The sequence below is a fragment of the Budorcas taxicolor genome, chromosome 7 (genome assembly GCF_023091745.1).
Source record: "Budorcas taxicolor isolate Tak-1 chromosome 7, Takin1.1, whole genome shotgun sequence".
NCBI lineage: Eukaryota > Metazoa > Chordata > Mammalia > Artiodactyla > Bovidae > Budorcas > Budorcas taxicolor.
Window position 1 is genome coordinate 59,344,046 of NC_068916.1, and position 23,627 is coordinate 59,367,672.

The 23,627-nt window shown below is 38.9% G+C and overlaps 1 protein-coding gene and 1 pseudogene across 1 annotated transcript; both read left to right on the forward strand.

Moving 5' to 3' along the window:
* Nucleotides 1-5,837: 5,837 nt before the first annotated feature.
* SPINK9 (serine peptidase inhibitor Kazal type 9) lies at nt 5,838-13,272 on the forward strand. The gene is given in 5 exon segments (XM_052644339.1): nt 5,838-5,892; nt 6,645-6,673; nt 11,762-11,789; nt 11,792-11,885; nt 13,227-13,272. Coding segments are annotated over 5 exon segments (252 nt in total).
* A 6,131-nt stretch (nt 13,273-19,403) lies between these two features.
* On the forward strand, nt 19,404-20,161 carry LOC128051348 (mortality factor 4-like protein 2; annotated as a pseudogene).
* Nucleotides 20,162-23,627: the final 3,466 nt, after the last annotated feature.

A 23,627-nucleotide genomic window follows, 5' to 3' on the forward strand; every position in this document is an offset into this window, starting at 1 on the left:
TGTTGTTTGGCCTGAGGCCAAACTGTCGACCCACACCTCCACTGGAGACTCATGGACACTCACAGACAAGTCTGGCTCAGTCTTCCACTGGCCTCCAAAGTCAAATTCCTTGTGGGTTCTCAGTCCCTTTGCTAGATCCCCAGCTTGGGAGATCTGTTGTGGGTCCTAGAACTTTCTTAACAGTACAAAAATTTCTTTGGTATAATTGTTCTGCAGTTTGTGGGTCATCTGTTCTGTGGCTCTATGGTGGGGCTAATGGTGACCTCCTCCAAGACAGCTTATGCCACATGCTTGGTGACCCAGGTCTGCTGCACAGAGTCTCGTCCCTGTGACAGGCCACTGCTGACCTGTGCTGCCACAGGAGACACTCAAACACTCAAAGGCAGGTCTGGCTCAGTCTCTCTGGGGTCTCTAGGCCCTGGTGCACATGTTTTGTTTGAGCCTTCTGAATACTCTGATGGATATGGGGTTTGATTCTAAATGTGATATCACCTCTCCTACCATCTTGTTGGGGCTTCTCTGCCTTTGGGCACGGGGTATCTTTTTTTGGTGGGCTCCAACATTCTCCCGTTGATGGTTGTTCAGCAGTGAGTTGCAATTTTGGAGTTCTCACAGGAGAAGATGAGTGCACAATCCTTCTCCTCTGCCATGTTGTTGGTGCTACAAGGGAAGCTCTATCTGTGTAGCCCCTGGCAATCATTAACCTGACTTTTCTCTATAGACTCACTATTCTTGACATTACACTAAAATAGAATCATAAAGTATGTGGCCTTTTGTCTATAAGACTATTCCATGCTAGAGCATGTATCAAGACCTTATCCTTTTTATTGAATAATATTATGTTCTACAGATGTAGTGCATTTAATCATCCATCAGTTGATGACTAGTTGGATTATTTCCAATTTGGGGCTATTATGTATAAAGCTTCCTGATCTGTATGCAGGTCAGGAAGCAACAGTTAGAACTGGACATGGATCAACAGACTGGTTCCAAATAGGAAAAGGAGTACGTCAAGGCTGTATATTGTCACCTTGCCTATTTAACTTATATGCAGAGCACATCATGAGAAACACGAGGCTGGAAGAAGCACAAGCTGGAATCAAGATTGCCGGGAGAAATATCAATAACCTCAGATATGCAGATGGCACCACCCTTATGGCAGAAAGTGAAGAGGAACTAAAAAGCCTCTTGATGAAAGTGAAAGAGGAGAGCGAAAAAGTTGGCCTAAAGCTCAACATTCAGAAAACGAAGATCATGGCATCTGGTCCCATCACTTCATGGGAAATAGATGGGGAAACAGTAGAAACAGTGTCAGACTTTATTTTTTTGGTCCAGAATCACTGCAGATGGTGACTGCAGCGATGAAATTAAAAGACGCTTACTCCTTGGAAGAAAAGTTATGACCAACATAGATAGCATATTCAGAAGCAGAGATATTACTTTGCCAACTAAGGTCCGTCTAGTCAAGGCTATGGTTTTCCCTGTGGTCCTGTATGGATGTGAGGGTTGGACTGTGAAGAAAGCTGAGCGCCGAAGAATTGATGCTTTTGAACTGTGGTGTTGGAGAAGACTCTTGAAAGTCCCTTGGACTGCCAGGAGATCCAACCAGTCCATTCTGAAGGAGATCAGCCCTGGGATTTCTTTGGAAGGACTGATGCTAAAGCTGAAACTCCAGTACTTTGGCCACCTGATGAGAAGAATTGACTCATTGGAAAAGACTCTGATGCTGGGAGGGATTAGGGGCAGGAGGAGAAGGGGACGACCGAGGATGAGATGGCTGGATGTCATCACGGACTCGATGGATGCAAGTCTGAGTGAACTCCGGGAGATGGTGATGGACAGGGAGGCCTGGCGTGCTGCCATTCATGGGGTCGCAAAGAGTCGGACACGACTGAGCGACTGAACTGAACTGACTGAATAACTAATGACAATGAGCATATTTTCATGTTTTGTTTTGGAAAATATCTATTCCAACCCTCTGCTTTGTTTTTAAATAAATTATTTTTCTGGTCATTGTAAGTTGCAAATGTAATTTTTTTTAATATCCTCTAGATACTAGTCCCTTATCAGATATATAATTTGCAACTATTTTCTCCCATTCTGTGGTCTCTCCTCTTAAATGCAACAGTCTTATTTTGATGATGTCCAAATTATCTATTTCCTCTTTTGTTTCTTGTAATTTAGTGTCGTATCTAAAAAATAATCACCTATTCAAAGGTCACAAAGATGAACACCTATATTTTCTTCTAAGAACTCTATAGTTTTAGCTCTCACATTTATGTATTTCAAGTTAATTTATGTTATGATTTTTAACACAAAATGAGGTGGGGGTCCAATCTCATTTGTTTTGTATGTGAATATCCAGTTGTCCCAGACAAAGTTTTTAAAAGATTATTCTTTCTTCACTAACTTGCTTTGTCATTCTAGTCAAAAATCAATTAAACGTACATATCAGAATTTATTTTTGAATTCCCAATTATATTACACACTGTTTTGATTACTATAATGTTGCAGTAAAATTTTAAAGTGTTTAGTGTGAACCTTCCACCTTTTTTCTTTTTGAAGACTCTTTTAGCTACCTTGTATTTCCCATAAGAATTTTAGAATTAGCTCATCCATTTTCCAAAAAGGGCAGCTAACTTTGATAGACAGCACTGCCATCTTAACAATATTAAATTTTGTTGGATTGGATCATTTTGTTATAAAGGCACTGTTGGCACAGATGGTAAAATGTAAATTAGAGTCTTGAGGTGAAGAGCACACAAGAAGTTACTTGTTATATTCTTGCAACAATTATCTCAAAATAAAAAGTTAAAATTTAAAACTGTGTGTTTCCTAACTGCTGTGCAAAGCAGGTACTAGTAATCTGATAAAATCATTCTTACAAGAATTCAAAGTCAAAGCACAGTAGTGACTTCAAAATGTTAAATATCAAGAGAATATGGAAAGGATATGCTATCTAGGCTGAGTTTTTAAGTAAATTTTCAAATAAACTATAAGATTCTCCCTATCTCCTCCACCTCTAATATACACTGAAAACATTTTAGAATTCCTTAGGAAATCTCAATTTCATAGTGACATTTTAAGTTGTTTTTCAGTATAAATCAGAGTTGCCTAAAATATCTTGTTTACATAAGAAGAAAGGACTGCCATTGCTTTGAAAGAGATTTCTGAGATATTCAAGGGGCTTTTTGTCCAGGATTTCCTGGTTCCCAGATTCTGCAATATTACTCTTCCCAGAGGTGAACACCTAACACATATGTGCACGCTAATAGGCTCCAAACTGGTGACAGCCTTCATCAGAAGCAGAGTAAGTTTAAGAAACTGGATGCACATCACTCTCCTCTTTCACCCTCATTAACAGGATGTATATAAGTGCTTTACAATCACATATGAAAATCATAATCAGCTTGGGCTACAGTGCCATGATTAACTGTATTCTGAAAGCTTGTTAAAGAAAAGTTATTTGACACTTGTCAAAACGGTAAGGAAAGCATTATTCAAGGTATAGTCTTGAATATCCCTACTGTAATACCCCTATGGCAATGGGGAAAAGATTGGGCTTAACTCTAAATACAGCAAATGGATATTTTAGCCAAGGAGCTGGGTTAAGCACTCAGTAGATGGAAAATTACTAGTAAGAGATACTAAGGGGATTCTTGTTAAAGTCAGGCCAAGGACTTATATATTAAAAGTGGGGTATGAAAAACTTGATCAAATATAAAGGGTGATCAGATATCAAAAGTAGGGAGACGACTTGGTAGAATTCTATGCTAAGACACACCTGGAAAGGCCAAAGACATGAAGTAGAGGGGAGGCAGAGAGAAGGGAGGTGTGGGGAAGTCAAGGTCCATTTGACAAGGGAACTCAGAGAAGCCTAACTCAAGTTTGATAAAGAAGAGAATCTTGTCAAGCTACAGTGAAGACACTGGCAATAGTTTCTCATTATTCATGGTATACCCAAGTTGTATTATAGTCTCTAAGACAGTGAATCTCCATTAATAATCACTGAGTAAGCAAATGAAAATAAAGAAACTAAGGCTTCTACAAGTTCAATAATTTGCACAAGGTCACACAGGGAATGGTGGAAAGTGAAAGTGAAAGTGAAGACACTCAGTAGTCGTGTCCGACTCTTTGGGACCCTGTGGACTGTAGCCTACCAGGTTCCTCCATCCATGGCATTTTCCAGGCAAGAATACTGGAGTGGGTTGCCATTTCCTTCTCCAGGGGATCTTCCCAACCGAGGGATTGAACCCAGGTCTCCAGCATTGTAGGCAGATGCTTTACAGTCTGAGCCACGTGGGAAGTCAGGAATGGCAGAGGTGGCAACGAATTCATATAACATTATGATGCCTGCCCTCCAAACCATCTCAGAACAGTTTCCAGTTGTTTATCCTTCTGAAGGGAAACAAATATGAATTTTAGTCTCTCAGCCTTTGGCACTACCTCCATTAGTGGTATAGACCGTGTCTTCCAACTCTATCTACCAAAACTGCAAGAATTGCTTCTGAGGTCTTCTCACAGGGGCACTTTGTCAAAAAACTGGCACATTCCAAAAAGTGTTCTTGTAGCCTTTATCAAAGACTTCAAGTGAAGCATGGTTTGATGAAAGCACAATTAAGCTTATTCAAATCATGACTAAATGGCTGGTGGCTTATCTATTGAAAGTTATTTATTAGCAGGGCTTCCCTCATAGTTCTGTCAGTAAAGAATCTGCCTGCAATCACCAGGAGACCCAGCTTCAATTCCTGGGTCAGGAAGATCCCCTGGAAAAGGAAATGGCAACCTACTCCAGTATTCTTGCCTGGAGAATCCCAAGGACAGAGGAATCTGGCAGTCTACAGTTCATGAGTTCACAAGAGTTAGACATGACTTGGCAACTGAACCACCAGCACTAACCCTGTGTGTAACTACTTGCGAGGGCAAGTTAACATCTCATTTTTGAACCATCTGCCTGCATTTGGGGACCAGACAATCATGGCCAGAGTTCCAGGGACAGTCTAGCTCCTGCATCCACTAGCTCTGTTCTTTGCTATGATTGTTACATACCTCTTCATTATTGGCTTTGGGGAAATCCTCCTCCTAAGGGCTCTTGATAAAGAAGCTTTCACCAGAGATCTGGTTGATAAATGAGGTATGAGTGCTCACCAACTCCACCCATTATACCATCTCCCCAAATATGGGATTTGGGGGGAAATTACCCTCTTCCTAAAAGTCAGGAATTACTGCCTGTTTGTGCTGAATCAAGACTTGGATGCTGATACCTTTTCTCTGTTCCCAGTCTGGGGTCTCAACTGCCAACATTTACCCCTTTGGTTCTAGAGGAGAGAAGAGGAAAGAGGGGAACCTGAGAAAATGTTAAAACCTATAAAGCTGCCATGCTGATGACTCTTCCCAGAAAAAGCAGTACACCAAAGAATATGTAGTAAACCCAGTGAAATTACTTAACTTCCTTGTGACTTCATTCCCTCATCTGTAGAACAAAGAAAATGGTAATTACTGTCTGTCAGAATGTTAGTTACTATCTGTTATGACGATCAAACTGTGTAACTGATGTAAAAGCACACAGACTTTAAGAGGTGAGGAAACTGCCAATTTTATTGGGTCCTATGATCTATTAAAATGTCATATATAATCACCTCTCTTTCATAACTAAAAAAGTCCCTCCTTAGCAGATGTTTCTGCCCTCTTCCCAGGCTTCTGTTTCTGGAAATAGCTATTTCACAACTGAGACAGAACTCTTGACAATACATAAGGCAAAAGCCATCCGGGCTGGGCAGACACCAGAAAGCCACTTCTTTTTCCTCCACTGGACTGCCCTTGGCCACTTCAGCAGCATGAGAACAACAGCCTTTGTCCTGCTCTCAGCCCTGGTGCTTCCAACCATCCTCAGTGAGTATCTCCCTCATAACCCTGCCCCTGCCCTGATATTGAGAGTTCATGTTATCTTCTATCCATATAATTCTAAAATATATGCAACACATATAATAAACGAAAATTTTTGAAATGCACTTTTTTGTTTGTACCAATAAATGACCAAATTATATTATCATGGTGCAAGTGGACCTAAATGGTCAACCAAGGCCAAATTGCTATCATATAAACATTTAGTAAAACTTCTTTGGGAAATGTCTATCCAATGTATCCTTGGGCTTAACATCACTTTTTATTGGGATCTCATTTCATCATAAAACAATTAATGCATGACTGGCAATCTATAGTTTGGCAGCAGGAACTACTGTTCTTCTTCCATTATTGAGTTGAAATCTGCCTCCCTAGACTTTTCAACTGCTAGTCCAATTTCTGCCTCTAGGCTTGTTACATAACAGCAGACACTTCCAATATATAAAACTTGTAGGTTTTTTAAAAAATATTTTCTAAGTTCAGATTATGAAGTAGGAAAGAACAGCACAAACTCATTATTATAATAGCTATTTCATCTTTTGGGCTACACTTAAAACCCACTTCAAAAAAGAAAATGAAAAGTTGTGTGAAGAGCTTTAACCTTTAATATTATGCTCATACAGCTTTGAAGTGAATCTTATATTTTAATGACAGTCTGAGAGCTGAAACAAATCAAAGCTTAGTTTTCTATTAAGATTAGATTCTTCCAGAGTTTAAATTTCTTTGTCTTTATCTTACAGATGTAGACTGTGTCAAACACCATGAACAGGTCTGTATGCCCATCTTGACATGAAAGTACTACTTTTATATAATTTTAAAGGCTAGTATCAGTAAATAAATACTCAATACTACATATTAATTAAATTTCTACATGTTTGAAGGTTTATTTTTTAAGTTTCAAAAATTGTTTCTTTTAAAAACCTGTAGGTAGACCTTTCTAAAATGAGGGGGCAGGTCTGTATGCCCATCTTGACACGAAAGTACTACTTTTGTATAATTTTAAAGGCTTGTATCAGTAAAGAGATACTCAACACTACATATTAATTAAATTTCTACATGTTTGAAGGTTTATTTTTTAAGTTTCAAAAATTGTTTCTTTTAAAAAACTGTAGGTAGACCTTTCTAAAAAGGAAGGGGCAGAAACCTAGCATCAGAGTGAATAGGTGCTGATTAAATTCTAGCTGTTTGATAGTATGCCCATGGGAAACAATACTTGCGTCATATTTCACAATATTGTGAAATTTAAAGCTGTAATATTTTAAAAGGGCTTAGCAGAGTACCTGACACATAGTAAAGCTCAGGAAGGACAAGTCATGACTTAAACTGTCTAAATGGGTCACATACATCTTTGTTCTCTATCTTAAAGAATGAAGATTTTCATTTAACCTCTTTTTCATTACTCATTAAATAATGACTACTGTTGAGACAATCTAGGTGTGGTAGTAAAAACTTAAGCTAGCTACCAGGCAATTTGGGTGTTAGACTAGCTCTACTGCTTTCGAGCTGCATGACCCTATGGCCCAGGCAGTCCCTTCCACTTCTTTAAGTCAAAATTTTTGGTTTCCCTGTTAAAGAAAATAAGAGATTAAGACTGTAAATTTTGGAGTCAGGATTGAGTTCAAGCCTTCCTTCATGGTTTATTAGCTGTATGAGAATGAAAAGGTTCAGTTCAGTTCAGTCACTCAGTCATATCCCGCTCTTTGCGACCCCATGAATTGCAGCACGTCAGGCCTCCCCGTCCATCACCAACTCCCGGCGTTCACTCAGACTCACATCCATCGAGTCAGTGATGCCATCCAGCCATCTCATCCTCTGTCATCCCCTTCTCCTCCTGCCCCCAATCCCTCCCAGCATCAGAGTCTTTTCCAATGAGTCAATTCTTCTCATCAAGTGGCCAATGTATTGGAGTTTCAGCTTCAGCATCAGTCCTTCCAAAGAACACCCAGGGCTGATCTCCTTTAGAATGGACTGGTTGGATCTCCTTGCAGTCCAGGGGACTCTCAAGAGTCTTCTCCAACACCACAGTTCAAAAGCATCAGTTCTTCGGTGCTCAGCTTTCTTCACAGTCCAACTCTCACATCCATACATGACTACTGGAAAAACCATAGCCTTGACTAGACGGAACTTTGTTGGCAAAGTAATGTCTCTGCTTTTGAATATGCTACCTAGGTTGGACATAACTTTCCTTCCAAGGAGTAAGCATCTTTTAATTTCATGGCTGCAATTACCATCTACAGTGACTTTGGAGCCCCCCAAAATAAAGTCTGACACTGTTTCCACTGTTTCCCCTGTTTCCCCATCTATTTGCCATGAAGTGACGGGATCGAATACCACAATCTTAGTTTTCTGAATGTTGAGCTTTAAGCTAACTTTGTCACTCTCCTCTTTCATGTTCATCAAGAGGCTCTTTAGTTCTTCTTCACTTTCTGCCATAAGAGTGGTGTCATCTGTATACCTGAGGTTATTGATATTTCTCCCAGCAATCTTGATTCCAGCTTGTGCTTCATCCAGCCCAGCATTTCTCATGATGTACTCTGTATATAAGTTAAATAAGCACAGTGACAATATACAGCCTTGATGCATTCCTTTCCCAGTTTGGAATCAGTCTGTTGTTTCATGTACAGTTTTAACTATTGCTTCCTGACCTGCATAGATTTCTCAGGAGGCAGGTCAGGTGGTCTGGTATTCCCATCTCTTGAAGAATTTTCCAGAGTTTTGTTGTGGTCCACACAGTCAAAGGCTTTGGCATAGTCAATAAAGCAGAAGTAGATGTTTTTTTGGAACTCTCTTGCTTTTTCAATGATCCAGCGGATGTTGGCAATTTGATCTCTGGTTCCTCTGCCTTTTCTAAAACCAGCTTGAACATCTGGAAGTTCACAGTTCACGTACTACTGAAGCCTGACTTGGAGAATTTTGAGCATTACTTTACTAGCATGTGAGATGAGTGCAATTGTGCGGTAGTTTGAGCATTCTTTGGCATTGCCTTTCTTTGGGATTGGAATGAAAACTGACCTTTTCCAGTCCTGTGGCCACTGCCAAGTTTTCTAAATTTGCTGGCATATTGAGTGCAGCACTTTCACAGCATCATCTTCCAAGATTTGAAACAGCTCAACTGGAATTCCATCACCTCCCCTAGCTTTGTTCATAGTGATGCTTCCTAAGGCCCATTTACTTCACATTCCAGGATGTATGGTTCTAGGTGAGTGATCATACCATCATAATTATCTGGGTCATGAAGATCTATTTTATATAGTTCTTCTGTGTAGTCTTGCCATCTCTTCTTAATATCTTCTGCTTCTGTTAGGTCCATACCATTTCTATCCTTTATCGTGCCCATCTTTGCATGAAATGTTCCCTTGGTATCTCTAATTTTCTTGAAGAGATCTCTAGTCTTTCCCATTCTATTGTTTTCCTCTATTTCTTTGCACTGTTCCCCGAGGAAGGCTTTCTTATCTCTCCTTGCTATTCTTTGGAACTCTGCATTCAAATGGGTATATCTTTCCTTATCTCCTTTGCCTTTCATTTTCTTCTTTTCTCAGCTATCTGTCCTCAGACAACCATTTTCCTTTTTGTATTTCTTTTTCTTGGGGATGGTCTTGATCCCTGCCTCCTGTACAATGTCATGAACCTCTGTCCATAGTTCTTCAGGCACTGTTTATTAGATCTAATCCCTTAAATCTATTTATCACTTCCACTGTATACTTGTGAGGGATTTGATTTAGGTCATACCTGAATGGTCTAGTGGTTTTCTCTATTTTCTTCAGTTCAGTTCAGTTCAGTTGCTCAGTCGTGTCCGACTCTTTGCGACCCCATGAATCGCAGCACACCAGGCCTCCTTGTCCATCACCAGCTCCTGGAGGTCACTCAGACTCATGTCCACCAAGTCAGTGATGCCATCCAGCCATCTCATCCTCTGTCATCCCCTTCTCCTCCTGCCCCCAATCCCTCCCAGCAGCAGAGTCTTTTCCAATAAGTCAACTCTTCGCATGAGGTGGCCAAAGTACTGGAGCTTTAAGTCTGAATTTGGCAATAAGGAGTTCAGGATCTGAGCCACAGTCAGCTCCCGGTCTTGTTTTTGCTGACTATATAGAACTTCTCCATCTTTGGCTGCAAAGAATATAATCAATCTGATTTCAGTATTGACTATGTAGTGATGTCCATGTGTAGAGTCATCTCTTGCATTGTTGGAAGAGGGTGTTGGCTATGACCAGCATGTTATCTTGGCAAAACTGTTAGCCTTTTCCTTGCTTAATTTTGTATTCCAAGGCCAAATTTTCCTGTTACTCCAGGTATATCTTGACTTCATACTTTTGCATTCCAGTCCCCTGTAATGAAAAGGACATTTCACAAACCACAGGGCAGCCATACCTGACATGGGGTACTGCTGTTCCATTTTCCACCAAGCTGTACTAGCCTCTGAAGTCCCCTCCCACCATGTCATGCTTAGTAATCTTTGTATTGGCAGTCTTCAGCGCAGCTCTAAAATTTAGAAGGTTCATAAAGTATAGTAACTAAAGGAGTAGATGAATTAAGTAATGAAACATATCTGAAGGGGAACTTGAATTTTAGCATATTTTGAGTTACCTAAGTGGAGATACTCAAACATTAGAAAAATATCATGTCTGCAAGTGAACTTATTTTTGAAACCAAATCAGAGTCACAGACATAGAGAAGAGACAGGTTGCCAGGGGTGGGGGGCAGATTAGTAGATGCAAACTAATATATATAGAATGAGTACACAAGGTCTTACTGTACACTACAGGGAACTATATTCAATGTCTATATAACTTAATCAGTTGGCTGTATACCAGAAACTAACACAACATTGCAAATTGTAAATCAGCTATACTTCAATAAAAATTAATTTTTTAAAAAAGGAAAATATGATGTCTGAAACTCTGGGACAGAAGGAGCTGGAAAGGTAGAGTCTTTGGTAAAGAACTGGAGTTAGTGTAGAATTTGAAGTAAAGCCAGAACAAAATTAATGGCTATCATGTATTCACTATTTACCATGCCATGTACTGCTAAGTATTTCATACATATCTTCTCAGTCATGTATGTTTCACTTTACTATTACCATACAGTTATTATTGCCTTCATTTTGCAGATAAATAAAGTAAGGCTTAGAGAGGAAAAATAATTGTCCCAGAGTTATATAGTCAGGATTTGAATTCCAACATGTTTGACTTTAATGTCCACATGGCACAATTTGCTCAAAGATGAAAAACCTAGAAAATTCTTTCTTGGTAATTTCCTACCTGCTCCTGCAGGCAACTTATCACCTTGGCTTTGGCTACAGAAACTGAGATTAGTGGATCTCAACTACAATGTTAAAATATATCTGTTTACCTATGTGCTAGTGAAGTGTATATCAAGTACCTTGTTACCAATAATTAATGGCAAATGTTGCTATGATGTAATAGTCCTTATAACTATAGTAGTTATCCTCATAATATATCTCATGCTTACATTCAGGCAGAACTTTTAAAGTGAAAGAGAGGAGTAGCAAACTACTACATGAGATATGTAGAAAATTGATCCCATGGGAATGGTTGTACTTGTGAATATGCTATGTGTTGAGAACCGATGCATCAACCAGTATGGTGGAAAAGATTCTATTTTAAAATAGATAATGATTCAGTTACCAGTTATTATAAAGAAGTTTATCACTCATGATTATATATATGACATAATTTTCTTTTTTTTTTTCTTACTGTATCTTGGGGTTAGTTGAGAATAGACAGTTGGAATAAGACACAAATGCACTGAGAGCTTTCTGAACTTGCTTGGAAAATCCTAAATCCTGAGAATAAAAATTTTGCTTAAGGAATTCAAGGCTTTTTATATGTATTTCCAGATTGACTGTAGTAAATATAAAATGTTACCTTAGAAGAAAGATTTTGTTATGACATATATACACCAATTTGTGGATCTGATGGCAAAACTTATGGCAATGATTGCTACTTTTGTTATGAAGTTGAGTAAGTATTGAAATAGTTTTCTACATTTAAGGGTTAATAATTACGTGTTAAGACAAATGTACTTGAAACAGAAGGAGTTGTTTATGGTATAGAATATGTAAATCATCTCATGCTGACTCTGATGAATAGAATTCTCATAATTTACAGGATTCGGGAGTCACTGGTATTATTGTGTCACTGCATAGTGACAGTAAGAGTGAGTAGAGAACCTTAGAAGGAAGGAATCTTGGAAAGAAATTTAAAGGTCATCCAGGAGAAGGCAATGGCAACCCACTCCAGTACTCTTGCCTGGAAAATCCCATGGACGGAGGCTTCTGGAAGGCTGCAGTCCATGGGGTCGCTGAGGGTTGGACATGACTGAGCGACTTCACTTTCACTTTTCACTTTCCTGCATTGGAGAAGGAAATGGCAACCCACTCCAGTGTTCTTGCCTGGAGAATCCCAGGGATGGGGGAGCCTGGTGGGCTGCCGTCTATGGGGTCGCACAGAGTCGGACACGACTGAAGTGACTTAGCAGCAGACTTAGCAGCAGTTCAACTTCTACCTATTAATCTATTGCTTAAACTCTTCCCATGAAAAATTCACCAGTTTGGCTCGCAGTCATGTTTTGTTTATTTTTAGGGAAAAAGAAATATCCCTCCATCTAGGCATGCCAGTCCACAACTGCTAGGATGATCTGTGTTTATTGTTCAGCTTCAACAACTAAGTCTGGATATGTTAGAGCTCCTTAACGATTGGTCCAAAAGGGGACACTATTTGAAAAGCCTAAAGAAATTGTTCTGAGTATGATTTCTCAAAAAAAAAAAAAAAGGTATGCTAGAGGTATAATAAACTTAAATTTAGAAAATCAAATAACCAGAAGCAGTTTAAAGATTACAAAGTAATCATCCAAAAGATATATTAGTATCAGCTGAAAAAGCACAAAATGACGACTAATATACTAGGGTGTATTTAGAAACTTACAGTTCCCTTTAAGTACTTTCAAAACAAACATGACTGAAAACTAGCATCTAATATATAAGGCATATTGTTCTGATTCTGTTTTATTAAGAAAAATTTATGAACTCTTATAAAAAAGGCTTACATGTATCTTCTTTAAATAAAAAATCCATTAAAATATGTTTTTAGGGACATAAACTGACTGTGATGTATTATAAGCCTATCCTTATATAATCAGCACCACTTGCTAAAAAATCCCTAAACTGACATCACTCCTTTTAAAAGCATCAATAAATGGAGAGGCTTGGCTACATTTTGAGGGGCTCACTGGTGAAATGTGGATGCTAATGAAATGCTTATGGCCTCAGCATTTCTCACTTGTTGCTATTTTTGTCTCCACAGGAAAACTAACAACAAACTTAAATTTGTACACTTTGGAAAATGTTGAATCTATCTTATGACTACAAACACAAGAGACACATTTTTTCTCCCATATAATCTATACCATATTACCTAATCTTGTCACTATTATGTCTTGATTTGCTTGTAAAATAAAGTGAAATAAATATATGTCTGACTTTTTGTTTAGGAGTTGAATCTTCTAGATTTGCTTCACTTTTGCGTGATCTTTATAAGACAACTTTAGGGCCACATCCTAGGGGAAAGGGGCCAATTAAGACTAGAAGTGATGCTGAAGCTCTAATATTCTGGCCACCTGATGCGAAGAGGTGACTCATTGGAAAAGACCCTGATGCTAGGAAAGATTGAAGACAGGAGGAGAAGGGGATGACAGAGGATGAGATGATTGGATGGCATCACTGAGTCGATGGACATGAGTTTGAGCAAACTCTGGGAGACGGCGAAGGACAGGGAAGTCTGGCATGCTGCAGTCCATGAGATCGCAAAGAGTCAGACATGACTGAAAGACTGAATGGCAACAAATACTCCAATAAAAATTAAAGAATAAAATAAAAATAAAGAATGCCAGTACGCACTGCCTTCCACAACTAAGTATAACAACAATGTTAAATTAAAATCAGCGTGTTGTTATTTTGCTCAGTTGCTCAGTCATGTCAGACTGAACAACAACAAAGCAGGAACCAGAAAAATCAAAGGAGCTAAAGCTGGTGCCTTCTCTTGCCCAGGCTAGGAAGGAAAACATTCCCTGTGTATAACTTAGCTCTGGCCTATTTCTGAAAAATTCCTGAACACATAAAGAGGGAGACTTCAAGCACAACAATCAGGAAATACTGTTTTGCTATATGTCTCTTGTGTTTAAGACACTGAAAGCAACCCTGGGTGGAGACTGCTACTTCTTCCCAGAGAATATGTCTGTAAAACATTTCAAGTAAATACAGCCAGGAAAGTTGTGCAAGTTTCCATGAATTAGTTGATATCTCTTTCTTTAGTTGTTTTTCTTTCTTTAAAGTCTGATCTCAGGTCTAAGACCTAAAACTTGAAATCCTATGAATACATTATGTATCACAAAATTATATTATTATATATTTCAAAGACCATATTATTTGTTCCCCAAAACAGAGTGTGCCTTGCAAACTTTTAAATCTATATGTAAATCTATTCAATTAACACATATCTATTAATGCCTACTTTGAGTCTATGTTAGACTTGGTAGCATAAAATAGTGAATAGAATTGATTTGGTCTTGTCCTCTTAGAGTTTACATTCTGCAGAAAAATTATTTGCCATGCTTAGTACAGCATCCTGTACAAAAGTGATATTATACAAATATGTTTAGTAACACTGAATCAAAATTAAGCAACATTTCAATTGTATTATAACAGAGTCACATTATATAAGTATATAACATACGAAAATTTAACTACATGATCTCTGCAAAGAGGGAAAAGGAGAAATCTCTGCAAAGAGGGAGAAAAAGTTAAACTTTTTTGAACTGTGTTCTGATTTCACAAATCCATCAGAAATTTAGGGACTGAGACTGTCCGCCCCAATGACATGAAGTAGGACTTCAAGTAGGATACTGTTTGTTGTAGTGGTTATTTTCTTATTTTCCCAAGTGTTTTAAAAAAACACTCCTTAAAGAAACTCTTTAAAGAAATTGAAAATACTGACTTGAATGTAATTTATCTTTTCACCAAATACTAATTAAATATCCACATTTTGTTAGATGCTAGAAATGCATCAATCAGTTCAGTTCAGTTCAGTTGCTCAGTCCTGTCCGACTGTTTGCGAACCCATGAATCGCAGCACGCCAGGCCTCCCTGTCCATCACCAACTCCCAGAGTTCACTCAGATCCACGTCCATCAACTCAGTGATGCCATCCAGCCATCTCATCCTCTGTCGTCCCCTTCTCCTCCTGCCCACAACCCCTCCCAGCAGCAGAGTCTTTTCCAGTGAGTCAACTCTTCACATGAGGTGGCCAAAGTATGGGAGTTTCAGCTTTAGTATCATTCCCTCCAAAGAAATCCCAAGGCTTATCTCCTTCAGAATGGACTGGTTGGATCTCCTTGCAGTCCAAGGGACTCGCAAGAGTCTTCTCCAACACCACACTTCAAAAGCATCAATTCTTCGGCACTCAGCTTTCTTCACAGTCCAACTCTCACATCCATACGTGACCGCTGGAAAAACCATAGCCTTGACTAGATGGACCTTGTTGGCAAAGTAATGTCTCTGCTTTTGAATATGCTGTCTAGGTTGGTCCTAACTTTCCTTCCAAGGAGTAAGCGTCTTTTAATCTCATGGCTGCAGTCACCATCTGCAGTGATTTTGGAGCCCCCAAAAATAAAGTTTGACACTGTTTCCACTGTTTCCCCATCTATTTCCCATGAAGTCATGGGACCAGATGCCATGATCTTTGTTTTCTGAATGTCGAGCTTTAAGCCAACTTTTTCACTCTCCACTTTCACTTCATCAAGAGGTTTTTTAGTTCCTCTTCAGTTTCTGCCATAAGGGTGGTGTCATCTGCATATCTGAGGTTATTGATATTTCTCCCAGCAATAAGCAAATATAAAAATTCATTCTTTCTTTATGAAGCTTTAAGATTACATAGGAATAATAATATTAATAAGATATCAATCAAATATGTGTGTGTTTGAGTGTATGGCGAATCTTGAAACTAGTTAAGCAGAAAACAATGTCTGGTGCAGGAGTGGAGTTGGGGGTAGGGTGGGAGGCAATAGTCATGGGGTTAAGAGGCAAGAAGCATCATTACAAGCAGAGAGAACAAAGTAACTAACACCAACAGTTGGTGAGTTCATATTTTTAAACCACTCTTCCTCCTAAGCCCCTTCTATAATCCACTCCCCACAATCTATTTTCCAATTACTTCCGAAGTGGTGTTTCTGAAACACTGATCTCATCTTTTCATCTTCCTGCAAAAACTGTTTTAGTGAGTATCACTGCCTAATCCTCCATCAGTCCCGGCCACCTCGCTCTCCATCTGCATCCCTCTCCACTCCACATTTTGATATGAACTGCTTCCCACTCTCAGAACCTTGCATGAATTCTGCAATTTTCCACACGCTGCTCCCTCTTCCAGTACTTCTCTTTCTCAATCTCCAATACCAATTCCACTCATTAAAGATTCAGCCCCAGGGTTATCTTCTCTAAAAATCTCCTCCTGTGTATTCAGTCCTGCTAGATCAGCATGTTTCACATTATATTCTCATTAGCTTAATAACTATCTATCTCTTTTGTTACATTGTGAGCTCACAGCTGGTACACTGCAGGTGTTCAAATAATGCTTTATAAATTAATTGAATTAAACTAAAATTAATTGAATTTTACTTCTATCACCAAGAAAGGAAGCAAACCATGGTGTCTTATCCCAGATAACCCTGAAGTCAGATGTCACTTCCTGATTCACCTGAAATTTTTGCATCTGTTTGCATTCTACATCAACTGAAGCTCTGAATGGTTATTCAAGTTCCTACAAACAGAATCCACAGACACACAAATAATAGCAATGACTGTTTTCCTAGAGACTGCCACATAAAGATAGAGATGGTGGTTGCCTTGCATACCCATAGCCTAAAACTCTCCATTACGTTCCTGTTCTCTATATTTGTATCTTGCAACACTGTCTTGTAAGTCAATCCTTGTGATTTTTAGCATGAAAACTGCCATCAAATTTTAAAGATTTCCAAATAAAATAAAGTAAAATTAAATACATTGTCAAAACGTGTTCCCTATTCAAATTCTAAGAAATCTCACTCTGCTTCTTTTTCTTCCTCATATTTAAGCAAAGCCCGTATTACTACATCCAATAAACCTGTCCTCCTGGAACAGGTCACTCCTGTCTCTCTCCAAAAACAAAGCTAAGGGGAAGCACTGACTTTGACTTTGGAATTTTAATTAACAATAATAGTACAGATCAAGGAAATGTAAGCCAGAGCCAGAAAAACACACCTCAACAAAATATCTACATGGACACACACTGAAAACTTTCCAGAATTTCTGAAGAAAAGAAACTTTGAGTTCACAGAAAAGTAAGCTTTTTAAGAGTGCCTAATAAAACTCTACAAATGAACTACTAGAGTTCTGAAAAATGCTTCTGGAGAGATCTGAAAACTACTGGATCGTTACCTGTTGCCAGACTCCTAGGCACTTCCTTCTGGGATGTAAGGCATTTAACACTCAAAAATAGGTTCTGAGGTTAAAAGAACTATGGCCAGGCCTAGCCAAGTCCTCCATGGCTCATCCATCAACAAGCCCAGTTTTGGGGTTTCACTCTCCCTAATCCCAGTTTCTGAATCTCATTCTTCATGTGGGAGACCCCACCTGAAGCCCCACCTCTGTAACTGACCCAGCAGCCAGACCTTTTGGCTCTTTGCCCTTCCAGGTTGTGCTCCCTGTTTCTCTCTTCCTCTCTGATTTACTGCTCCTAGAAATGAAGGCCAGTGGCAGACACCCCCAAAATATTGGCAGACTTCTCCTGTGGTGCTCACCTCCCTTGTCTGCCTGTTTTTAGACTGCTTGTCTGGGCTCCAGTTTACCTATGAGGCCTACACATTGCCTGGACTACCATCTGCTTGTTGCCACTCTTTAGATATGAACATGTCCCTCAATCAGACTGAAATTATCTGTGATACAATGGATAAGGTGGTGGTCATTTTGCAAAATGGTATATATACATGTCTAATCATTATGTTGTATACATTAAACTAATATTATATATCAATTACATCTCAATTTTAAAGAAACAGATTTAAAAACTCTAAGGAAGCTGAAAAAAAAGACGAGGGGTTTTGAAGAAAGAGAAATTTGGGGTCAAATCTAGATTCGCTACTTCTGAGAAACCTCAAGTTGGTGATTTAACCTCTGAGTTTCAGTTCTTGCATTTCAAAATGGGGGCAAAAGCAGCTGCTCATGAACTGGTATGAATCACTATACATACAGCATATACTATTGTGCCTGGCACACAATTAGCCAAAAATTAATAAATGATTTAAAAATAACAGAGCAAAAACTTGTGGTTGCCCTAAATTTGTTTACTAAGCACAATGGATGGTTCTATTTCAGGTTCTGGCCCCTCCCTGTCTTCTTTCCAGCCCCACCCTGTTACCCATGCTTGACCCCACCCGAAGAGTCAGAACTATGAACCTCCTGTCAGGGCAGAGCCACAGAAGTCAGCAGAGTAGTTTGATTGAAATGAAATAAAAACACAGTCTTCTATCAGAGACTTTAAAAAGATTTCTAAAAAGATGGTCCTCATGTTTGGTTTAAAAAATATATATATATATATCTTCTAGTTTTGAGGCTCAAGAGCAAGAACTTTGGTCCTGTTTATATTTGTATCTAAAATGGGTATTGGTCTATCTGTTTCTGCACTACCTGAAAAATAGTAGGCAGTGCCTGACAAACATCATATATATAATTTTTAAGCTGTCAAGAAAGAAAACATCAGAATAAACAGGATGAATATAATCAAGGCCATGTATTCAACAATGGCATCAGGGGTCCCACACTAAATTCTGCATTTCCAGAAAATAACAAAAGAAACCAATATTTAGCAAAGGGCAGAGAACAAGAGAACTAAATTCCTCCACAGACAGAAAAACATTTCCAGAGTCTGTGGTTGCATAAGTGCCTTTGCCGGAGGAGAGGAAGACTTGTTGAATTAGGTGGGAGCTGGCAGTAGGAGATGCAGTAAAGAATGAGAATTAGGGGCTTCTAGTGGCAAACTCAAAAGGTAAAAACCTCACTCACACAACTTTCTGGAAAATTAACTGACTGCATATTTGCCTGAAGAACACTCTGCTTGGAGGTCAGAACAAAAAGACTACCATCAGAAAAGCTAAGTTAGCTGTACAGTGATGATCAGAAGGTCTGATCCTAATTGCACAATATCCCTGATTATAGGGATGGGTTGTGTCTTGGGTTGTGCCTCCCACCTCATCTCTCCAGACCACATCAGAAGATCTGTAAGATTCTACCTGTGAAAACACTAGGAGTTCTTAGAAGGGAAAGACGAAAGAGGATTACTGGGTAGAATGAAAACAGGGTGGAATGAGCTTGGGAAAGCAGGGTTCTTAAACCTGTGGATGACAATATGCAAAAGATAACTTTCAAAAATCAACTAGAAGCAACGGGAATAGAAGATGAGAGGGGTCTTGTCAGGAAAGAAGAGAGCTGGTCCCCAGCAGAAGAATCTGGGGTGGGGGCACTGTTGCTCTGCAGAGAACCCCCCTTCAAGATCCATGAAGAAGACAAGAAAGAACAAACAGAAGCCTTGTGGAAATGGAGATGGTGGCAACACTAGTGAAGCACTTTGACCACCTTGGAAGAAAAGGGCTCACTGTTGAAAGTTAGGAGGCATTTAAGAGTAGAATGGAAAATAAAGATTCCAGAAGAATTAAAATCATGGCTTGTTGAGGACTGGGACTTAGTTACTAGGCAGGAGCAGCTGTTTCAACTCTCTGCTAAGAAAAATGTAGATGTTATTCTACACAGCATTTACAAAAGCTATAAAGAGTATGCAAACTGCAAGAAATTGCAGGGAAATGTTGGTGATAAGGAGTATGTGGTTAATAAGGTTGTGACAGGAATAAAAGAGTATTTCAGTGTGATACTCGGCACTCAGCTGCTCTCCACATTTTAGAGACTCCAGTATGCCAAAAGCCTCTTGGCTCACCCTGATGTGCCAGTGTCCCAGGTTTGGGCAGCACCACACCTACTGAGATTATTTGTAAGAACTGGAGCAATATTGGCACACACACCCCTTGATGAGAAGAGTCTTGCACTATTGCTGGGCTGTTGGCATGATTTCCTAAAATATCTGGCAAAAGATGCTTTATCTCTATTTACTGCCAGCGGTTACAAAGTGGCTTCTGCTGAGAACCACCACAAAGCCCTGTGAGGGTCTATTGAATACTCACTGTTATGTCTGGTATCTGTAAGCACTGATTTTGTTCTTAGTCTTTCTCTTGCATAATTGATGTTCTTTAAAATTGCTAGTGTGTAACAGGGCTTATGCTTCAGTTAGTTTTCTGTTTTGTTCTAAACAGAATATAAAAGGAGTGCAGGCTCCTTTTCTCATTTCAACGTTCCTACCAGTACAGGCACTAATTAGACAAAGAAGAAACATTCACTAGAACAATTTATTGCCTACTTGACAACCTTGCTTGATTGCTTGTGGTTCTACCTCTTTAACACTACGCAATTTTCTGTGTTAAGACTATGTGCAAAAAATGCCCTGATTCCTAGTTCCAAAGGTTCAACTTAATATATATACACCTGAAAACCCAAGCATTTGTGCTTTTTTCAATAGTGCTTGAAGTAAAAGAGCCCGTCCTCTGAAAGTTCATTTGTGTTGCTTGAACACTGTTAATATCATTGTTCAAATTGTTGAAGGATGGTAGTTTGGTCCATAGGTTTTGCATTTGAGTCTAATGCACATTGTAACATGATAGAGGCAATGCACAATTGTATAGCCACAGTTTTCTGGAGAAGTTGATATTTTAGGAATTGTATTTCAGATTTTAAACAAAATTTGTCTCTAAATTTCAAAGCAGTTAAAAAAAGAATGGGAATTAGGGAAGGGGCATATAAAAGATTTATATGATTTTATATAAGATAAAAATTTCAAAGATACAGCTTGTGCTATTTCTTATATTGTGTGATAGATACATGAGCATTTGTGTTGTGGTTGTTATTATTATTATTGTTTAAACTGTATCTGTGTATTATTAATACATATACTCTTGCATGTATGATACATGATGAAATAGAGAAAAGACAAGGAGGAAAAAGTGGGAAAAAAAGTAGATGCTCTCAGGTATAAACTGGCCCTGAATTTAAGAGGATTTGCTAAGTGCAAAGCATCAGTGTGTTTACTTTTAAGGCATCCTGTCTTCTCCAATAACCACACGTCTCTTTGACACCTTTTTCCTCAAGGACAGAGACTTACTCCTTTCCAAAAATAGTCCTAAGTAGACTAGGAAACTAACCCAATACAGAGACCCACTTTATGGAGAAAGGGATGCAGACTGGAATAGTGCATTATATTATGCAATGGCCTGAATATTTCTGCTTTCTCTGTGAAAGTTCCCATGAAAAGGAAAGCAAAGAATTACGGACATTTTGTGACAGAAATTGTTGGTCAAAAAAAGGACCTAAAATATTGATCCAGTGATACAGAGATTTCTGGGTTTCACAGACCAGTTAAATTTTTTTTCATAATTATTGCAAATTAAAGTAAAATGCACAATATAAATCTAAGATTAAAAAAATCACCCACAGTCTTTAGAAAACATCATTTTTATCACTTATCTGTATATAGTTAAGAGTTTCCTATATCAGTAATAATATCATAAATACAGTTTTGTTTGTATTGTTTTGCTTAATGTTACATCATAAGAATTTTTTTATTTTTCTTGTTTCTTTTTTCTTTCCTAACTTCCTAAAATAACCAGTATAAACAGTAACTTAAAAAAAATATAACTGGGAAAAAAATGAGTAATCTAATGTAGCATTGCCAATTTTGTTCTATAAAGACATTGATAAAAATTACAATGTACTTTCGTAATTGTTTCTTAATATCAAATAATAGTTGTAATTCTGCATTCTTTTAATTACTTAATGGTTCTTATTTTTTTCTCATTTTGCCTTGGAAAGGCCAAAAGTCTCCTATGAATCAGGTACTAGCATTTAAGAATCATTCATGAAAACCAATGGTCCTCAAACAGCGTTCCAAGGAACTCTTGGAAGTCCCTGGCATGGCCTGAACAGTGCAGTAAAGAAAAAGCGGGCCCAGTGATTTGGAATCCTTTACTCTGACATCAATTCTGATACATTTGCCTTTTATTTACCTATATTGAAGTACAGTTGACTTACAATGTTGTGTCAGTTTCAGGTATACAGCACAGCGATCCAGTTATGTGTACACATACACACACACATATATATTTTAGATTATTTTCCCTTACAGGTTCCCTGATAGCTCAGTTGGTAAAGAATTCTGCCTGCAATGCAGGAGACCCCAGTTCAATTACTGGATCAGGAAGATCCACAGGAGAAGGGATAGGCTACCCACTCCAGTAATTTTGGGCTTTCCTTGTGGCTCAGCTGGTAAAGGATCCACCTGCAATGCAGGGGACCTGGGTTCAATCCCTGGGTTGGGAAGATCCTGGAGAAGGGAAAGTCTGCCCACTCTAGTAATCTGGCCTGGAGAATTCCATGGACTGTATAGTCCATGGGGTTGCAAAGAGTTGGTCATAACTGAGCAACTTTCACTCTCATAGGTTACAAAATTATTGAGTATAGTTCCCTGTGATATACAATAGGTCCTTGCTGGTTACCTATTTTATATATAGTAGTGTGTATATTTTAATCCCAACCTCCTAGTTTATTCCTCACACCACCCTCCCCACTGCTCTTTCTTTTTATATTGGGTTATAGAGGATTTTTCTTTTTCTAAGAATATGGGTAGTAAGCAAAAAGCAGGAGTCAAGAATTTTAATCAAGGACTCAGAAGACTATATGTGGCTTCATTTTTTTCAAAAATATACCAGTGTGTTTCTGTGCAGAAAAGCAGATGAAACTCAGTAAGTTGGTGGCAGAAGTTAAGGGGCAGAGAAGTAAGTCTCAGTTAAGATTCTAAAATGCTGTACTAAGGAGGAACCTGGTAGGCTGCAGTCCATGGGGTCACTAGGACTCGGACTCGACTTCACTTTCACTTTTCACTTTCCTGCATTGGAGAAGGAAGTGGCAACCTACTCCAGTATTCTTGCCTGGAGAATCCCAGGGACGGGGGAGCCTGGTGGGCTGCCGTCTATGGGGTCGCCCAGAGTCGGACACGAATGAAGTGACTTAGCAGCAGCAGTAGCAGGGCTTAGTTTTGGGAGAGCAATGAAATAATAATAGATACTTAATTAGAATGCGTATTCCTCTTGGGAAGAAATGTCATCTTCATGGAAAAGGGGCATATAATTCCTAATCTCTTCTTCATAATGATATTTAGCTGGAGCAGACTTGAAGCCATACAGCACTGGAGGCCAGTGATGGAGCTGTTCCATGATGCATATAACAATGCATAACATCTTGAAGTCAAAGATGCCAACTGTAAAACACACCTCTGTAAGCTTTGCAACAAGCTTCAACATATTCTTTTTCTCAGGGAAAAGGTCTCCTTAGGAAATATAGGCTCCAGAATGTAGTCTTTAAGCTAGCTGTTATCACTTCTCCTAAAGAGAAGGGGCTACAGGTGAATAGTGCATGCATGCTAAGTTGCTTTAGTTGTCACCAACTCTTTGTGACCCTATGGAATACAGCCCACCAGGTTCCTCGGTCCATAGGATCCTCCAGGTAAGAATACTGGAGTGGGT